Consider the following 17,523-nt stretch of genomic DNA (forward strand, 5'->3'; position numbering starts at 1 on the left):
TAATTTTCCAAAACAACTTTGTCATTTAGTATATGTTAAGTTTATTGCCACTGTGTTTAACATTTTAAAAGTTCAAGTGCAGTAAGGATTCTCTCAAATATTTTTCTTACTGACTAGCAGGTTTCAGATTGTCAGTACTAGTTGTAATCTTAAACACAGCCACATATAGACACTTACTTAGATGAAGTTATGGCTAATCACATACGCAGCTGCAATTAGTATAATGCAGTGGTTTGACCACTATTTTAATTCAGAATAAATAAACAGGGATGAACTTAAAAGTTGGAAACTGGTGGGCAGGTATGGTCAGAAAAGTCTGTTTTTGCCACATTAGGAGGAGTGGGCAGATATCAGTTAACAAGCACACATTTCAGAGCGTGAACTGCAGTCTCTAAGCTGGCACCAAGGCTTTACTGTGCTAGGGATGTTTACCGCTTGTTGAGTTTTACAGCTTTATAAGCAGTGCTCCTTGGAGTTCTCTACTTACTATTCTGAAACATATTTGAGTTTTGCACCCAAGAAATAAATGACTTTGATTTCCAAAATCAGTCATTTTTCAGTATCGTGATAGGAGATTCATTTGAATCCATTTCTTCAGAGGTGTAGGAGCCAATCAGGATCCTGCTGCAGTGAAAATGATTCTTTTATTGAAATCCCAGCTTCCTTTAAAAGAAGCCAAGGAGTACTGAATTACAGAACTGCCATACAGCCTTCCTTTTATTCTTTCCATTACCCCAGGCCACAGAAAAAAAAATCTTTTGTTCTTATTTTCACAAGTTATCACATGGTTTGGAACCTTCAGGGCTATTTCTGAAACTTCATTGGATGTGCCAAAAAAGTCCTCTAACACACACAGCTGAATGAAAGACAGTTTTGAGATGTTAATTTCCATTTAGTGTAGAAAAGAGATGTTTAATGCACTAAGGAAATGTCTAGCTTAAAGAAGTTGCCAACTTTTGTTTTTGTTTTATTTTATTTTTTTGAGACAGAGTCTTGCTCTGTTGCCCAGGCTAGAGTACCGTGGCATCAGCCTAGCTCACAGCAATCTCCAACTCCTGGGCTCAAGCGATCCTCCTGCCTCAGCCTCCCTGAGTAGCTGGGACTACAGGTGCATGCCACCATGACCAGCTAATTTTTTCTCTATATAGTTTTAATTGTCCAGATAATTTCTTTCTATTTTTAGTAGAGATGGGTCTCACTCTTGCTGAAGTTGGTCTTGAACTCCTGACCTCAAGTGATCCCCCTGCCTCAGCCTCCCAGAGTGCTAGTATTACAGTTGTGAGCCACCAGCCCCACCAAGTTGCCAATTTTTAGACCAGTGCAGTGGCTCACGCCTGTAATCCTAGGGCTTTGAGAGGCCAAGGCAGGATGATTACGTGAGGCTAGGAGTTCAAGACCAGCCTGGGAAACATAACTGAGACCCTGTCTTTACCAAAAGAACAGCAGCAACAAAAACTTAGCAGGGTGAGGTGACATACACAGGTTGTCCTAGCTACTTAGGAGGCTGAGACAAGAGGATTGCTTGAGCCCGGGAGTTCAAAGTTAAAGTGAGCTATGATCACACCACTGCACTCCAGCCTGGGTGATAAAGCGAGACCATGTTTAAAAAAAAAAAAAAAAAAGAGAGAGAGAGAACCGAAGAAATTGCCAACTTTTGAAACAAATGTTTGGGGGTCTGAGCTCCAAAGCTCTAAAATCAGTTAACAAATGTTTATTGAAAATCTACTTTGCACAAGGCTGTTGAGGAAGTTCAAAAATCCAAGATAAAGTCCTGCCTTCAGATTGCCTACAGTTTAGTTGGGCCGAAAAACCCAAACTCAGGGAACAATGCAAGAGTTAAATAGTAAAACTAGACAAATACACAAGTAATATCACAAGGGACCCTATGGTTGGGCTTGTGAAAGAGTGTTTCCGGCAATATATTCTAGTGGTGTAGGGATCACAGTGATCTGAAAATCCCTGGAAAATCTTTACAAAGAAGGTACACATTGGGATGGGTTTGAAAACAGAGATAAGAAACAGATGGCCTTTAAGAGGAAGGGAGGAAGTAAATAGCCAGTCTGGAGGTAACAGAGTGGGAAGTGGGAAAGGTTACAAGGGTGGGAGGGGGCCAGATTGGTAAATTCCATAGGGGTGATGGCTGGCTGAGAGGCTGAAGATTATTATTAGGGATCCAAGGTCAATAGCAGTGTTTAAAACTGGATTACCAAATGGGTAGGATTCCCTTTCCTTCCTTCCCTCTTTCTGTCCTTTATAAGCAGAGCCTGATTCGACAGGCTGGAACGTTCCCAGCTGCGAGGCGATAAAGCAGCGATGGAGCCACAATGTATTCTTGGCCCTGAAACTTCACCCTCCGGGGGTAGCTCAGGGAAGTCCGAGGGTCAGGTAGGATCAGATCCATCATCAGGCTTATTCCGGCTTATGTGAGTAATACTCAGCTCCCCAAATATGCCCTTAGGATAAAAGAGGCTCCACTGCGAGTAAAAGGCATTTTCCAAGGCGCTCTCACAATTGGAATGTCTGATATCGCAAGCGGAGGCTGCATAGCACCACTGAGCACACACAAGAAAGTGTCTTCTCACCATACGGTTAGTGTTTACAGGTTTCGTCTAGCCCTTGCTCTCAAGAAATGGAAAATTAATAACACTGATGAAATGACATGCCACAGGGAGGATTGCAAAAGTGCGTAAAAGGGTCCCGGCAAAACCAGCTTCCGTGCAGATGAGTCTGCAGAACCTGCAGTCTCCCGTCCTCCAGGTCTCTCGGCCCGCCCGGAGGTGGGGACGGAATCGGGAAGCCTGGGCGCAGCCGGCTCTCCTCCCTCGCAGCCAGCAGATGGCTCCCGGGCTCTCTCTCACGCTCCTTCGCCCCCTCTCCAGACGCAGGGCTTTCGCGGTTTGGGAGGGAGGCTGCGAGAAGGGGCGCCGTGCCCGCCGCCGCCGCTGCCGCCGCCGCCGCCGCTCCGCGGAGCTTGTCTCCCGGGGGCGCGCCACGCGCCGGGGACTCAGCGCCCGGGCCCCCGAGGCCGGCCTGGGCCCGGTGCGGAAGCCCGCTCTCGCGAGGTGAAGAGGAAACGCAGGAGCAGGAGCAGGAGGAGGAGGAGGAGAAGGAGGGAGAAGGAGGAGGGCCGGCGCTGCCCCCGCCCAGCCGGAGCCCGGCAGGAGAGCGAGGAAAGCTCCTGCTCCCCGCCGCGCGCCCTCTCCCCGCCCTCTCCCCACGCCTCCCGCTTTACCTAGGGCCCTAGGTGCGGCGCCCAGGCCGGGCCGGAGCTGCGCCGCGGACCCGCGAGCCGGGAGGAGCAGGCGCCGCAGCCGCCCCGCGCCCACTCGGAATCCCGTCCGCTCCCCTTTCCGCCGCCGGGAACTGCGAGGAGGCGTCATGTAGCTGCCGCAGCAACCCCACCTCCTGTTTGCAACTCTTTTTTTTTTTTTTTGGTGGGGCGGGGGCGCGGCAAAATTGCATCTCCGCACCCCTCCTTTCTTGCCCACTCTCATTTGCAAGCTACATCTGCCTCTGAAAAAAATTGAGGGGTTCGGGGAAGAGCGGGGGGCCGTAAATCAGAGTTAGACCTGCAATACCCCCCCGCACCTAGAGGGCAACCATGACCGAGGAGAGCACTGATGTTCCCAGGGAGTTGATAGGTAAGATTCGCGTGGTTGTTAATTTTCCACCTTCCTCTGCGTACTCCTCGCCTCCACCTCCCTTCCCACCTCCGCTTTCCCGCAGGTCCCGAGAAGTCTCGCCGCCCCTTAGGTCGGCGGTGGTGGGCAGGGGCGCTGGGGGGCGCCGGGAAGTTTGCTCCCATTCGACCTCCTCGAGCTGAGTCTAGGGAGGGAAGGCGTGGGGGAGAAATCAGGAGCCCCCGGAGGGTCTCTGCCGGGAGCCCCAGGCGCCTCCTCCAGCCCCGATGTGGGGTCCAGGTTGGCGGAAGAAGAGGGCGGGCTCCCTCCTTGGGAGTTCTTGGAGCGGGAAGAACCTTTTACAGCACCCAGCCCACAGCCCCAAACTCGGGAAAGTCCGGGAGAACCTAGCAGAAGGACAGCCGGCGAGTGCACAGTAGGTCGTCTCTGGCGTGTGTCAGGCACCCTGCAGAAAATGCCCCGTGGGAGGTGCCCCTCTGACTTACAGTCCTGGGGGAGGGGGAGCTGGTCTGGGAAAATTGAGTGGGCCCGGCAAGGCGTGGCTTGGTGGAGCGAGCTGGGAGCGAAAGGGTTACAAGGCTGACGCAAACTCGGGCCAGGAAATTGAGGGTTAATGATAAAAGTCTTATTTTAATAATGATTAACCTACCTATTCTCCCCACCCCGGATCTCTTAGGGAACCAGTGTGTGGTACCCCGTAGAAGGTGACCTATTGTTTGAGTCCGTTAAGGTTTTTTTTTTGGGGGGGGTTGGATTTTAAGTCTTGGGGTTTAACTTAATTATCTGGAGGGTTAACATGGCAGAGCTTAAACAGGATGGAGGAGTGTTCGAAAACCTAGCGTTTAAGCGTGTTTGTGTGCGTAGTATGTTACACTGTAACAAGGTACGTGTGTCTATGTTCAGATGTGTTTTGAGCCCCAGTGACCTATATTCCCTGCTGTACCATCCTTGGCACACTACACCGCTTTAGAGAGGAAGATGCTGTTTAATAGGTGCTTACAACAGGAGGAAGTTCTCAGCCCCTATTTATCTCTGTGTGGAATCTGGCCCTCTGATACTGGTTTTAGCCATACTTCAGAGGAATTTGCGTGTGCCCTTCCATGAGTGACTGTTAACTCAGCAGGTAAAACTTGATGTAAAGAAGCTGTTGCTAGTTTTGTATGGAAGCCTGTACTTCTGTTGAATTACAAACAAACCTGACCTTTTATCAGAATTTAGAGTAGGAAGTTATTCTCTCTGTCACACTCACTCACTCACACATACACACACTCTTATTCCCCCACACACATACCCCATCATACTCCCAGCAGGTCCTCTTTTCTGTCCCCAACTGAGTGGAGTCTGCCCCTTTGCTGGAGCGGGTGACCCACCTGGTTCTGGAGGCTGAGACCTTTCTAACACCCCACTGGAAGAGGAAACAAACACCAGAGGCTCTGAAGATGCCTCCAAAGGGAGGTTCTGAGAAAGGGTTTAGGGAAGGGCTTGCCTGGCTGGTCAGGCAAGGGATAAGGATAGCTAAAGAGGGTGGCAGATTATTAATTTGTGTAATGAGTTGTCCTTGAGCCCGGTAATGAGAAGTTTAGGTAATTATGTAGACTCAAGTGAAAGGGTGAAGGATGGAGTGGAAATAAAGGTATCTAGTTTATATTGATGGTTCCCAAATAGTTTGGTATTTTTTTAAAGTTAAATTTGATCCTTATCTTGAAATAGAATTTTTGTGTGTATTGAATATTGCCTGTGTCATATGTTTTTCAGCACAGTGACATACACTTTTGTGATATGCCTGAAATGATTTTTTCTGAGCCTTTCATGGTCAAGTTCCACTGGTGTGATAGGGGAAATTCCTGCACCTGCTTTGCTCTCTAATTGCAAATGCTCCTAAGAGCTCAGTTCTGATCAATTCAAAATGGCATCCACGTGAAAACCTCAGACATTTAAAAAAAGTATTGTGTATCTTTCTGATTAAAAAAGTAATACAAGATTTTTGTAGAAAAAATTTTAAATGTGGAGGAGATCATAGGTCACCCACATTACCACTTAGGGATAGCTATTTGTCATTTTTTGGTGTATGACTTCTCAGTCTCTTTCCTTCTGTTGTATACTCAAGTCAATTTCAAATGCCCATTTCCCACAATTCTTTTTTTAGGAGAGGGAGGAGTAGCCTGTACTTGTTTCGAGTTCTGATAAAAAGAACTCCCAGTGCAGTGGGTTCCCACACATGTGCCCTTGCCCCAAACATTCCGCCTCATTGCCGTTCCTTGAACAGGCTGTGCTTTCTTAGGTTTCCATGTCGTTCTTTCTGCTGATAATGTCCTTTTCTCCCCTTCTTCACTTTTCTTATCTAACTTAGTGGCTCTAAATTTTTGTGATGGTGTGTTCCCAAGAAGAAAATTTTGATCACTCCCAATAGACATATATTTGTTAAACTACATAACATACTTTAGCTAGTATGTGTAATCTAAAACATAACCTGAAAAACATACGGTAAATAGAAGTAAAATTTCTATTTTCTTCCTGCATCTCAGTGGATTGTTTTGTACCCTCCACTTTGGAAACCAGTGGTCTATTTCCTGTGCCTTCAAGATTCAGCTCAGGGATTCCTTCCTCCCTGAAGCCTTTATGTGCTCCCTAATCCATGCCCTTGGGTACTGTGTGAAGATTCATTTTGTAGCAATCCCTCCATGGCCTCCACTAGATTGTAAACTCCCATGATAAGCAGAGACCGTTTCTATCTAGCACTTAGTAGAGTACCTGGCACACAGGTGCATGTATTTGTTGAATATGTAAATGAACCAAAATGATTACAATACGGAATACAGAGTTGTGGGAGCATACAGGAAGGAGCTATATTTTGGAGGATAAGTAGAATATAGCCAGGAGAATAGGGAAAGGGCATCCCAGCAAAGAGAATAATATATAGAATCCTGCTGTAAAAGATGAAAATATCAGGGATGGTTGGATCTTTAGGTATGTGCTGAGATGTTAAGCTGAAAAAATGTGAAAGACCTTGAATGGCATGCTGTGAAAAATGACTGCAACTCATAGCCCAGGACAGACCTGATCATACTCATGATTTTGGAAGGGTTACTGTGGTTATGGAGGTGACAGTGGGCTGATAGGTTAGAGGCTGTGGTGAGAGACTCTGAGGCTTTCAATGCAGTCATGCCCAGGTGGTCAGGAGCTGTTTAGAAGGTAGATTTTAGGAGACTGACTCCCTGAGAGAAAGGAGTTGTCAATAAGCAAGGTTTCTAGCTTCATTAGTGGCCAAAGGAGAAGGCAATGAGTTTGATTTGGGACATGTTCAGTTTGAGGTACTCATGGGAGTTCTAGGAAGACTTTCCCATCACCATCTGGATTTTCAAGTGGATCTTTCTCTCCCAGTTTCTCCTTTTCGATTGCCTTTGACCACCCTTTGGGGTGTTATGCAGTGATGATTTTGAAAGGACAGTTGGCTGGAAGTGTCCTTCTCTGGCTAAATCATTTGGTCCAGTTCTGGTTCTTTGTCATATTCCCCAACCATCATGTCAAGGCATTCATAGAAAATGCTAATATTTGTGTGGCCCTGTGATGAACCAAAAGGCTGCTGGGGACCAGAAGTAACCAGCCAAGGGTTGAGGGAGTTTATGAATTTCTATTGTACTTATGGTCTTCATGCAATATAGTGTTGTATCATGCTGCTCTACATTGCTGCTTTTTTTTTTCTTATGCATGTATCCTGTTTTCCAAGCAAGACTATATCATGTCTTGCACAGGATGGTATTATGTTATATGCTTTTATATTTGCCTCAGCATGTGAGCACACAATACAAGGCACAAAGTAGATGTTTATTAAATACTTGACAGCTACTGAAACAAATAAAAAAAGACAACAATAAAAACTATCAAATATACTCCTCCAAATGTTCTCTCCTCCCTAATGCTTTTTTTCTTATTAATAAAAGACTGTAATGAAACTATTCCCTTCTTTCAGAAAGCATAAAGGATGTTATTGGCAGGAAGATAAAAATTGCAGTGAAGAAGAAAGTAAAATTGGAAGTTAAGGGAGACAAAGTTGAAAACAAAGTGCTGGTAAGTACCATTGTTTATTTTTACTAAAATGTTTGGAAGTGAAAATGTCTTTTCTCTACTTTGTTTTGATAGCTTAATTTTCATGCAGCAGTGATTCTGTTGTTTCTAATATATATATGAATTTTCGATTGTTAATTCAAAAAAATAAAACTTTTCTGTTCTATTTTCCTCTTACAGCTTTGGAGAAGATTAGAACAATTATTCATATATTTGCATTAATTGTGTTCTATGTTTTTTTCAAAAGTTCTGATGACCAGTTTGTCTTAGATTACTTGGAATATTTCTTTGTCAAAAGTTAAAAATAGGGCAATTTAAAATTTAGAGATGAAAGGCTTTTAAATTATATTTCTCAAAGCCTCCCAAGTAGCTGGGACTGTAGTTCCGTGCCCGCCACGACATTGGGCTAATTTTTTCCATTTTTAGTTGCCCTGCTAATTGTTTCTGTTTTTAGTAGAGACAGGATGTCACTCTTGCTCAGTCTGGTCTCAAACTCCTGACCTCAAGCGATCTTGCCTCAGCCTCGCAGAGTGCTAGGATTACAGGTGCCAGCCACCACGCCCAGCCTCAAAATTGTAATAGTCACCTATGTTTACATCATCTCCTAGAACCTGTTTTCATATTATTCAAAGTTTGATGTTAAATGGAGCTTATTTATTTGATGTAGTGGCTGATTACATGACTTGATAAGGTCTGGTGGAGGAGTTTTAAAAATTCATCTCATGTTGATTTAATTATTTAGTTAAAATTTCTCAAATGTTATATCTGAGTTCATCTAAGGGGTGATGATCTGAGAATGTGAACAAAATGCTGGTCATTTTACATAGGTTTTGGTGTTTTGGAGGTAAATGTCTTCTGGAGGCAGTATCTGTTAATGTGATTGGACTTGGGGTTTCCCCCAGTTTATGAGAAGGGTTGTTGGGGATCCAGGGATTGGACCCTGCTGGGCACAAGTTCTTAGAGAGTCATCAGTGACTGAGTTGTCCTTTAGAGAGGTGAAAAGCCTTTTGTGGTATTTTATTGGTTTCTAGGTTGAGATCATGGCAAATCTAAATTTAAGTGGAGAGAATATTCTGTTTATCATTGGAAAGTCTCAAACATATGTAAACATAAAGAATAATACCTTGAACTTTGTGTACTTTTCATTCCAGCTTCAATAATTTTTGGCATTTCACCAGTATTGTTTTATCTATCTCCTTCATTTTTTTTTCCTGGAGTATTCTAAAACAAATTTTAGGTATATGTTATTGAAAGAGAATGTTTTTAATATTCCATTTCCTCAGTTGAAGTTGCCACAGAATTTGAAATATCTTTCTGATAACATCTGTCTTGAAAATCTTCTAAAATATCTAACCCCAGGATATGTGACTGTCTTTTCTTACAGATGTAAGGATTATGCTATTGATGTATGACTTCTATTTCTTTGTTGTCTGTGTATAGAAGTCAGGATGGCAGAGGCTTTGAAGTAGGAAAACCTGAGTGACTTTTGCCCTGCAACAAAATGTGCTCATGTAAACTGCATGATTTAGGTTATCAGTAGCTGAAATGCTTGACGCCATTGTTCTATGTAGCTTTAATAAGGAGTAAATTTCCTTAAATTATGTTTTTTAAATGTTGCGTTACTTTTTGGAGGTGGTAATATAGAGAGAAGAAATACCGTTTCTATCATATGTATAAAGTAGATTTTTAAAAAACTTATTTATTTAGAGACGGGGTCTTACTCTGTCACCCAGGCTAGAGTGCAGTGGTGCAATCATAGCTCACTGCAACCTCGAACTTCTAGGCTCAAGCGATCCTCTTTCATTGGCCTCCCGAAGTGCTGGATTATAGGCTTGAACCACCACACCCAAACAAATTGTTAATTATGTAATAATTTACAGGATGAACCCACCTCTCTACAACTTAAATGTCAAGTAGTGGTTGCTACAAAAGTATAAAAAAATGGTACTTTGATATTATTTGGTATGGACACTGTTCATTATACTAAGAATAAACCCACGTCACAATTAAAATTGATGGTTAAATTTCAAAGACAAACTTAAATGTCCAATATAAAATACCTATTTGAAAGTAGTTATTAGTACTTAATGTTAAGATTTTTGTTGGTTCATCTTAACATTAACTGGAGTTGATTAAAGTTGTAACCAAATTACACATATATTTGAATTTAAGCATTTATGTCCCCAAATTTGAAATCTAAGTAGTTTCTAGGAGCTTGGCCTAAACTTGTTATGGCTGTTACTTACTTGCATGGGCAGGAATTATTATATTAATAGAAATACTCAAGGTCTAGCTTTCTTTGATATGCTTCAAGTTTGATCAAGAAGAATTTAAAAAGTAACCTGAGTAGAGTGCAGTGGTATCATCATAGCTCACTGCAACCTCAAACTCCTGGGCTCAGGCAATCTTCTTGCCTCAGCCTCCCCAGTAGCTGGGAGGGACTGTAGGCCCATGCCACAACGCCTGGCTATTTTTTCTATTTTTAGTAGAGATGGCGTTTCGCTCTTGCTCAGGCTGGTCTTGAACTCCTGAGCTCAATCAATCCTCCTGCCTTGGCTTCCCAGAGTGCTAGGATTATAGATGTGAGCTACCGCGCCTGGCCTGGAGTTTTTGACTTTACAGAAATTTAATTACTTAATTGCTAGTCCACTAAAATAGGTGATATATGAGTAGGTTTAATACTTTCAGTATACTTTTTTTTTTCCTGTCCCATTTTTCCAGTGACCATTATCATCTACTTTTCTTTTTATAAAGTTAGGAGTGTGTTGTATTTATTCCTTCTTTTTATACTTTGAGACTTTATACTATTTCCAGTTTATCTTTTGTAGAGAGTTTCTCTTCTTTCTTCTCGTGATCATAATAGCTACTATTCATTGAACACTGACCAAGTGCTAGAGACTGTGCTGAGTACTTAATCAGGCATTACCTTATCTGATCCCTCTCCAACCCTATGAGGTAGGCACTTTTTACATCTCCATTTTACAGATGAGGAAATTGAGATTTGGAGAGGCTAAAGTAACCTTCTTCAGGTCATCGAGGTAGTTTATGACAGAGCTGGGATTTGCTTGCAGATCTGCCTCACTCAGAGCCTGTCTGCATTGCCATTATGCTCAAAACAAAGAGAAAACAGCCTTTGCTTTGTTTAGTGGTTGCTGACTTCAAGCAATGATAGGGGAAATTTGGACTTTAAAAAGAGCAGTACTCCCCATCTGTGTTTGATTTGGTTGATTGATTTATCCATTAATTTGTTTCATATTTATTGAGCATCTGCTGTGTACCACGTGTATGGTATGTACAAGATGGGTGTAGTCTCCAACTTCATGGGATTCTGAGCTTAGTCTAGTTGGAGAGGTCAACATGTAGCCAGGCAGTGGTTTGACTGTGCTATGAGTGGATGAATGGGGACTTCGAGAGCACAGAGGAGGAACCCCAAACTCAGACCTGAGCCTCCGGGAAGACTTCCAGATGGAAGTGAAGCCTACGCTGACACTCAGTGGATGAGTAGGAGTTAGCCAAGGGAAGAGAGTGGAGACATGTGTTCTGGACAGAGGGAACAGAATGTGCCTGGAAGCGAGAGAGAGCTTAGCATGTTAGAGAAACAGTAAGTGCAGCTAGGGTAAGGAGTGCAAGTTGGAGATGGTCAGGCACAAAATCTGATTCCTGTCTTTGCAATTGGGATATCAGGTAAAAGCTGGGACTGGTTAAGCAGGTCTCTTCTTGCCACCTGTTTCTAATGTCCTTCACATGAACTTTATTCTCCCTTCTCTCAGGAGGCAGTGGAGGGGCACAGATTTTGGAGTCACACTGGGTTCACACTGCTGCTCAGTGACTTTATAATAATGTTATTAATAAGAATCAATTCTTTTCTCTAATGAAACAAGCATTGTAACAGTATCTATTTGTACATAGTTGCTTTGAAGGTTAAGTGGAATATATTTAAATACTGGTTAGCACAATGCTGCACATGGTAAACACCCAACACATGCTAAAGCAAGAGGAACCAAGGGGTCCGGCATTCTGTTTTCTCAGTGGCACAGAAGAAAATTTGGCTGGGCATGGTGGTTCACACCTGGTAAGTGCAGCACTTTGAGAGGCTGAGGTAGTAGGATTGTTTGAGCCCAGGAGTTTAAGGTTGCAGTGAGCTACGATCGTGCCACTGCACTCCAGTCTGGGCAACAGAGTGAGACTCTGTCTCATTCATTCATAAATACATACATACAAACAAACAATAAACATACAGTGAACCCCAAGTATCTGCTGCTTCTATTGAGGAGTTGAGATTAGTTCACCATAAGGCCAAGAGGGTTTATTCAGTTTGGAGGATTCCTTGAGCCCAGGAGTTCAAGGTTGCAGTGAGCTACGATCGCATTACTGCACTCTAGCCTGAGTGGCAGAGAGAACCGGTCTCTAAAATGAATGAATGAATGAATGAATGAATAAATGAATAACTAACTTTAAAAGTGTAATGAAGCCCAAGTATCTATTGCCTTTATTGAGGGGTTGAGATCAGTTCACCATAAGGCCAAGAGGGTTTATTCAATTTGTGACACCTTATTAGCAGAATAGAGGGCAGCAGGCTAGACCCAAAATCCCTAAAGTATGCTCTGGTCAAATGAAATTGGAAATGCTAGAAGAGTGTTCTATGCTTAAATAAATTTGACAATTGCATGTTAAAGGTAAATCAGTTTCTTTATGGCTTTTAAGAGACATTAATACACCTCTTTGCATTGTAAATTTCCAAGAATTGGATAAGTTATGTTATCTTTCCCAAAATTATTTGACTAGTAATGACCATAGGCTGGGAAACTGGGATGAAACAGGCCGGAGCTGGTGCCACTTGGGGCAGTAAAGGAAGGAACAGGCGGGAAGAGGCTATCCATCATTAGGAATGTTCTCCTGGGGAATGGTCCTTTAACCTCCCCCTGCCTTTTTTTTTTTTTTTTTTTTTTAAATCTAAATGGCAGAACAGGTCTGCTGTGGGCCACACTGGCATGACATGTCATCTGTTGCTGTAATACCTTTCTCTGTTGTCTTTAGGGGATTTCATTAGAAAGAGATTCAGTGTTTCTTAGACTCTTATTCCCTTCTCCCACTTTCTAATTGAATCTTCAGCCAATTTTTGTAGAACTTGGACTTTTAAAAAATGTATTTTAATTTATGTGTTTTTAAAAACTAAACTTCATTTTTAGATATAGGTTTATATATAGTTACAACAAATAATACAGAGAGGTACACTTTATGCAGTTTCCTGTCTTGCAAAATTATAGTGTAATATCACAACCAGGACACTGACATCGATACTATGAAATGCAGGAGATTTCCATCACCACAAGGGTCCCTCATATTGCCCTTTTATAGCCTTGCCCCCACCTACTTCTTTGACTCCTGGTAGCTACTAATCTGTTCTCCGTTTTTATAATTTTGTCATTTCAAGAATAGTACATAACTGTAATCATACAGCATATGCCTTTTTGGGATTGGCTTTTCTCACTCAGCACAATTCCCTGGACCTTCATCGAAGTTGTATCAGTTGTTTTCCTTTTTTAGCTGAGGAGTATTCCATGGTATGGATGTACTATAGTTTCTTTACCCATTTATCTGCTGATGGACATCTGGGTTGTTTCCAATTTTTGGCTGTTACGAATAAAACTGATATAAACATCTGTGTTCAGATTTTCATGTGAACATACTCTCCATTTCTCTGTGATAAATGCCAAGGAGTGCAATTGCTGGTTTGCATGGGAATTGCATGTTTAGTTTTATGAAACTGGTAAACTGTTTCCCAGAGTGGCTACACTGTGCTATGGCCCTTGTCCGACCAGCATTGTGTGAGTGATACAGTTTCTCTAAATCCTTGGCAGCATTTGGTATTGTCCGAATTTTTTGGACTGTTTTTTTTTTTTTGAGGACTAATGGTTGAAAGAAAAATATCCTCAGGAGGGAGCAAGGGCCCTGGTGACCTCTTCCAACTCAACACTTCTGTTGCTTGTCTAGGGGAGAGGAATGTGACACTCCTCTCCCTCTAGGATGGTGGCTCTGAAGTGTGTGGAATGTTCATTCCTGGTCTCAGCTTTATTTTTTTCTGTTTGATTTTGGAATTTGGGTTACATAATCTTTGCCAGCCCCTTGTTCTTCCACACTCATAATAAAATAGGTCGGAAGCAAGATTTCCTTTCTTACTAGACTAAGTAGGTAGGGAAGTGGCATGCCAGTTTAACCATTTGGTTTATTCACCTGTTCTCTTTAAAACTATTCATCCATTGCCCATTTATTTTGTTTTGAAAAGTTAATATGAAATCCCTTTAACATATTTCTTTTGTTTGGCTATTTGTTTATGTCTTTCAATGATCTTAATTAGGCTTGATTGGAATAACTGTAAGTTAATTTTTAAAATGTTGAAAAGTATAGGGATATTACTTTGGGTAACGTACTCCTAGAATATTTTGGTGGCAGCGCTGGCTTTCATTAACTCAAAATATAAACTCCACTCCTACTTATTTATTAAAAAAAACATTAAAAAGGAAACATCTCTTATAGGAAAGTGTTATAAGCATTTGGTGTACTTAATCAATTATGAATTATTTTACATTTCAGATATTCTCCAATCTAAAAACCACTGTTCTTTTATACTGGGCCACGCTCATTTTTCATGGCCAGTCTGTTTAATGTTTTTCCAGTTCCGCAGTCTCTAATACCTAACTTGATGGAGTAGCACAACCTGTGCCATAGTCATTTTTCGGACAAACATCCACTCTAGAATTTGTGTTGTGCAGCTCCTTTCCGCTGACATCAACCTTGGCTAATAGTTTCCAGACTTGAAAAAAAAAAGTTCACTTGCACCATTTAAAAACACATAATTTTTCATGGAACCCATAAAGTAGTGATATTTTAGGAGTATATTTTAGAAGTTCATAGTTAAACCTAAAATAATGTAAACCTAATCATTGATTTCAGCAAGGCTGTTTTGATGAACACAAATTAGAAATAGAAAGGGACGCTGGATTTTGTTCTGGTTGCATGGTATAGAGAGACTCCCTATTCATCATTTCAGCAGTATAAATATCACAGTTTTTAAAATAGCTGGTCTTGTAATCTCAGGATGCTTTCCAAATAAATAGAGATGACAGGAGAAGCTTTATTCTGAGTTCTGCACAAAAGTGGTTATCCTGGCAGCACAACTTACCTCAGTTGATCTCTGATATGTTAAATGTGGTGTAACACATCTGAATGTGTGTGTTGGTGTTTTATTCCAGTAGTTAAAATAGATGTAAGACTGAAATTCCTATCAAATGTTTGTAGATAGCAATGGCTTCTAAAGAATGCTGTTGGAAAATCATTATTCTAGGCCCCTGGGTTTGCATCCCTCTGTGAGAGGCTCTTGTACCAGTTGTCGGGTAATTTGAACAGTCCCCTTTGTGGTACCATTAGAAGTCTCAACTTTTAAGGATCACTTACAATTCTGTGCATAGGTGATTTTCAGAGCGCCTGGGTGAAGTTACATGGCTCTAGAAAACTGAGCTTTAGAAAACAGCAACAACATTGAAATGATCTTCAGGGGTGGGTTATCAGAGAGCATGCGTTGTTGCCAAGGATCCTGGCAAAAGTTCTGCGAAATTCAAAATGAAAGAATCTATATTTGGGAGCTTCAGAATTTATCTGAACTCAAAACTGGAGTCAGCTCCCACCTGTTTCCTCTGATCTCTGGGTAGGGGGCAGGGTGGGGGCGGGTTCTGTTCCTGGGCATACATTTCCAGGAGGCATTTCTGGAGACACGGACTTGTTACCTGAGCTGCGTTTACACTCTACTCTCTCCTCATCTGCAACTGCCCCAGTTTCTTCTGTAGTTAGGACAGGCGAGTCAAATGACCTTGGGCAAGGAAGCTGTTGAACATACACCAGGCTTGGTGTAACTTTTCATTGTTCTTAAAAAGGTACTCTTTCCAGTCTCTGGGATTTAGTCACCCTGAGACCAGGGCATTTAGGTACAGTCTGGAGAGAGGAGGGATAGGAGGGTAGTATGAAAGGGACATTGTGGAAATTGAGGAGCCAGGTAATCTAATCAAAATATGGAATGAATAGGGAGAACTTGGTTTCATAGTTATAAAATAGGTACAGTGAAAACAAAACAGTAAGACTTTAGTAAAATGTTACTGTAATGTTACCTAAATGTTACCTTTAGGTTTCATTTCATTTCATTGGAAACAATATCTATTGTTAAAGCAGATTCGAAAATACAACTAAAATTAGATGAGGGATAGATTTTTTTTTTCCTCCTTAACAATTTTCCACTTTCCAAAATGCTTTTTGTTTTTTAATAGAATACAACAATTTGGATTGATATATATGGGGCATAGTGTTGCCTAAATCTTTATGTTACAGTGCCCTATTACCCTCTCTCTCTCTGTCAATAGATCACTTTCCCCCACTCTGAGGAAAGAGGAGTAAAGGGGGAAAGAAGGATGCTTGAGTGTGTGTGTGTGTGTGTGTGTGTGTGTGTGTGTGTGTGTGTGTGTGTTAGCAGTAAGTAAAACAGTCTGCTCACTTTCACTCGCTGGATTCTTTTCCTCATCTCTGTTTCTTGGGAGAAGGTTTTTCTTTTTTTAAAAACATTATCTCAAAAAAAAAATTATCTCTTGTTGAACCTTGATCACCAGGTGCCTTGGTTTCTTTAGATATGGGTGGATACACTAAGTCCGTCTCATAGGTAGAAAGCAGGTGTATACAAATGCCCTGAGCTGTACTTACAGCATCTCTAGCCTTTGCCAAGGGTTTGAGACAAATGTGCTTTGTGTGATGATTTCATTGTTCAAAATATATATTTATATGTATGTTAGAAAAATATGGGAAATACTTATTGGTTTTTTTCCAATGATTATTTGAATTGGCAGGATTAGATAATGTTTCATTTTTGCTCTCCTTATGTTTTATCATTTATTTTCGTAATGCAAATATTGTAGATACTTCCAAAACTTAAAAAACAACAATAACAAAACAAGGCCAAAACAATGTGTAGCTGGTATTCTTCAGCTGGTATACTGCACCTAGGTCAATGTTTCCCACACTGTCTAGAGGAGCAAAGACTCTGTGATGCTACACACTACGTACCCCCTTCAAGAGGCAGAGTTCACAGAAGCCCATTAAAAACTCTGAGAAAGTCTGTATAATTCAGCTCAAGAGTGCAATTTAGGGTCCTTTCAGATCTGCCTGTGTTGTCTGCTGCTACAGTGTTTTTGCAGGAATGGGGAAGTCCTGTGGTTCTTTGACTGCAATTGTGGTTCCAGAATCACAGCTCCTGAGTGTCATTGTCTCGGCAGAATCAGCCATAGCTTTTCCTTGGCTGAACCATAACTAGGTGTGAGACTGTGTTATATGGCTTAGATCTTTGCCCTTGTTGTGGGACTTTCCTACATTGGGTCTTTGAATGCTCTAATAAATGGTAGTTGAGTAGATTTGCAAATGATAAGGCACATGGCACTTTTATTGGATGAAATATATTAACAAGAACCATAAGCTAATATGTATGTAGAGCTAGTCCAATGTCTAATAAGATAATTTAGTATCATAATGAAAGGAGACATTGCTTTTCTCCCCAGACAGTTCTGAAGCCAGTCAGCTTCACCTGTATAGCTAACAACAATCTAAGTCCAGTAGTCCTTCCCTATTCTACCAGAAGCTTCGGAGTAGTCTTCCTTTTATTCTCACTTAACTCTCCCACATCCTGACCTTTTCCCTGTTCCCCTGCTGGGGACTGGGGGAGGGGTCCAGGCGATGAGACCTGTGGAGAGCCTCTTCTGCTATAAGTGGCTCCTCATGGAGC

The 17,523-nt window shown here is 41.8% G+C and overlaps 1 protein-coding gene across 5 annotated transcripts in view; it reads left to right on the top strand.

Annotated features, from left to right (window-relative positions):
• The first annotated feature begins 3,139 nt into the window (after positions 1 to 3,139).
• Positions 3,140 to 17,523, top strand: part of CARMIL1 (capping protein regulator and myosin 1 linker 1) — a 302,767-nt gene continuing 288,383 nt past the window's right edge. For 2 of the 5 annotated variants that reach the window (XM_045551920.1, XM_045551921.1), the window contains exons 1-2: positions 3,175 to 3,641; positions 7,612 to 7,709. In XM_045551920.1, coding sequence (XP_045407876.1) covers positions 3,602 to 3,641; positions 7,612 to 7,709 — 138 coding nt within the window. In that variant the 5' untranslated portion in view covers positions 3,175 to 3,601. Of the gene's footprint in view, positions 3,642 to 7,611; positions 7,710 to 17,523 lie in introns of all 5 variants that reach the window. The other 3 variants (XR_006735315.1, XM_045551918.1, XM_045551919.1) reach the window with 3 other exon arrangements.

This window comes from Lemur catta, chromosome 5 (genome assembly GCF_020740605.2).
Source record: "Lemur catta isolate mLemCat1 chromosome 5, mLemCat1.pri, whole genome shotgun sequence".
Taxonomy (NCBI): domain Eukaryota; kingdom Metazoa; phylum Chordata; class Mammalia; order Primates; family Lemuridae; genus Lemur; species Lemur catta.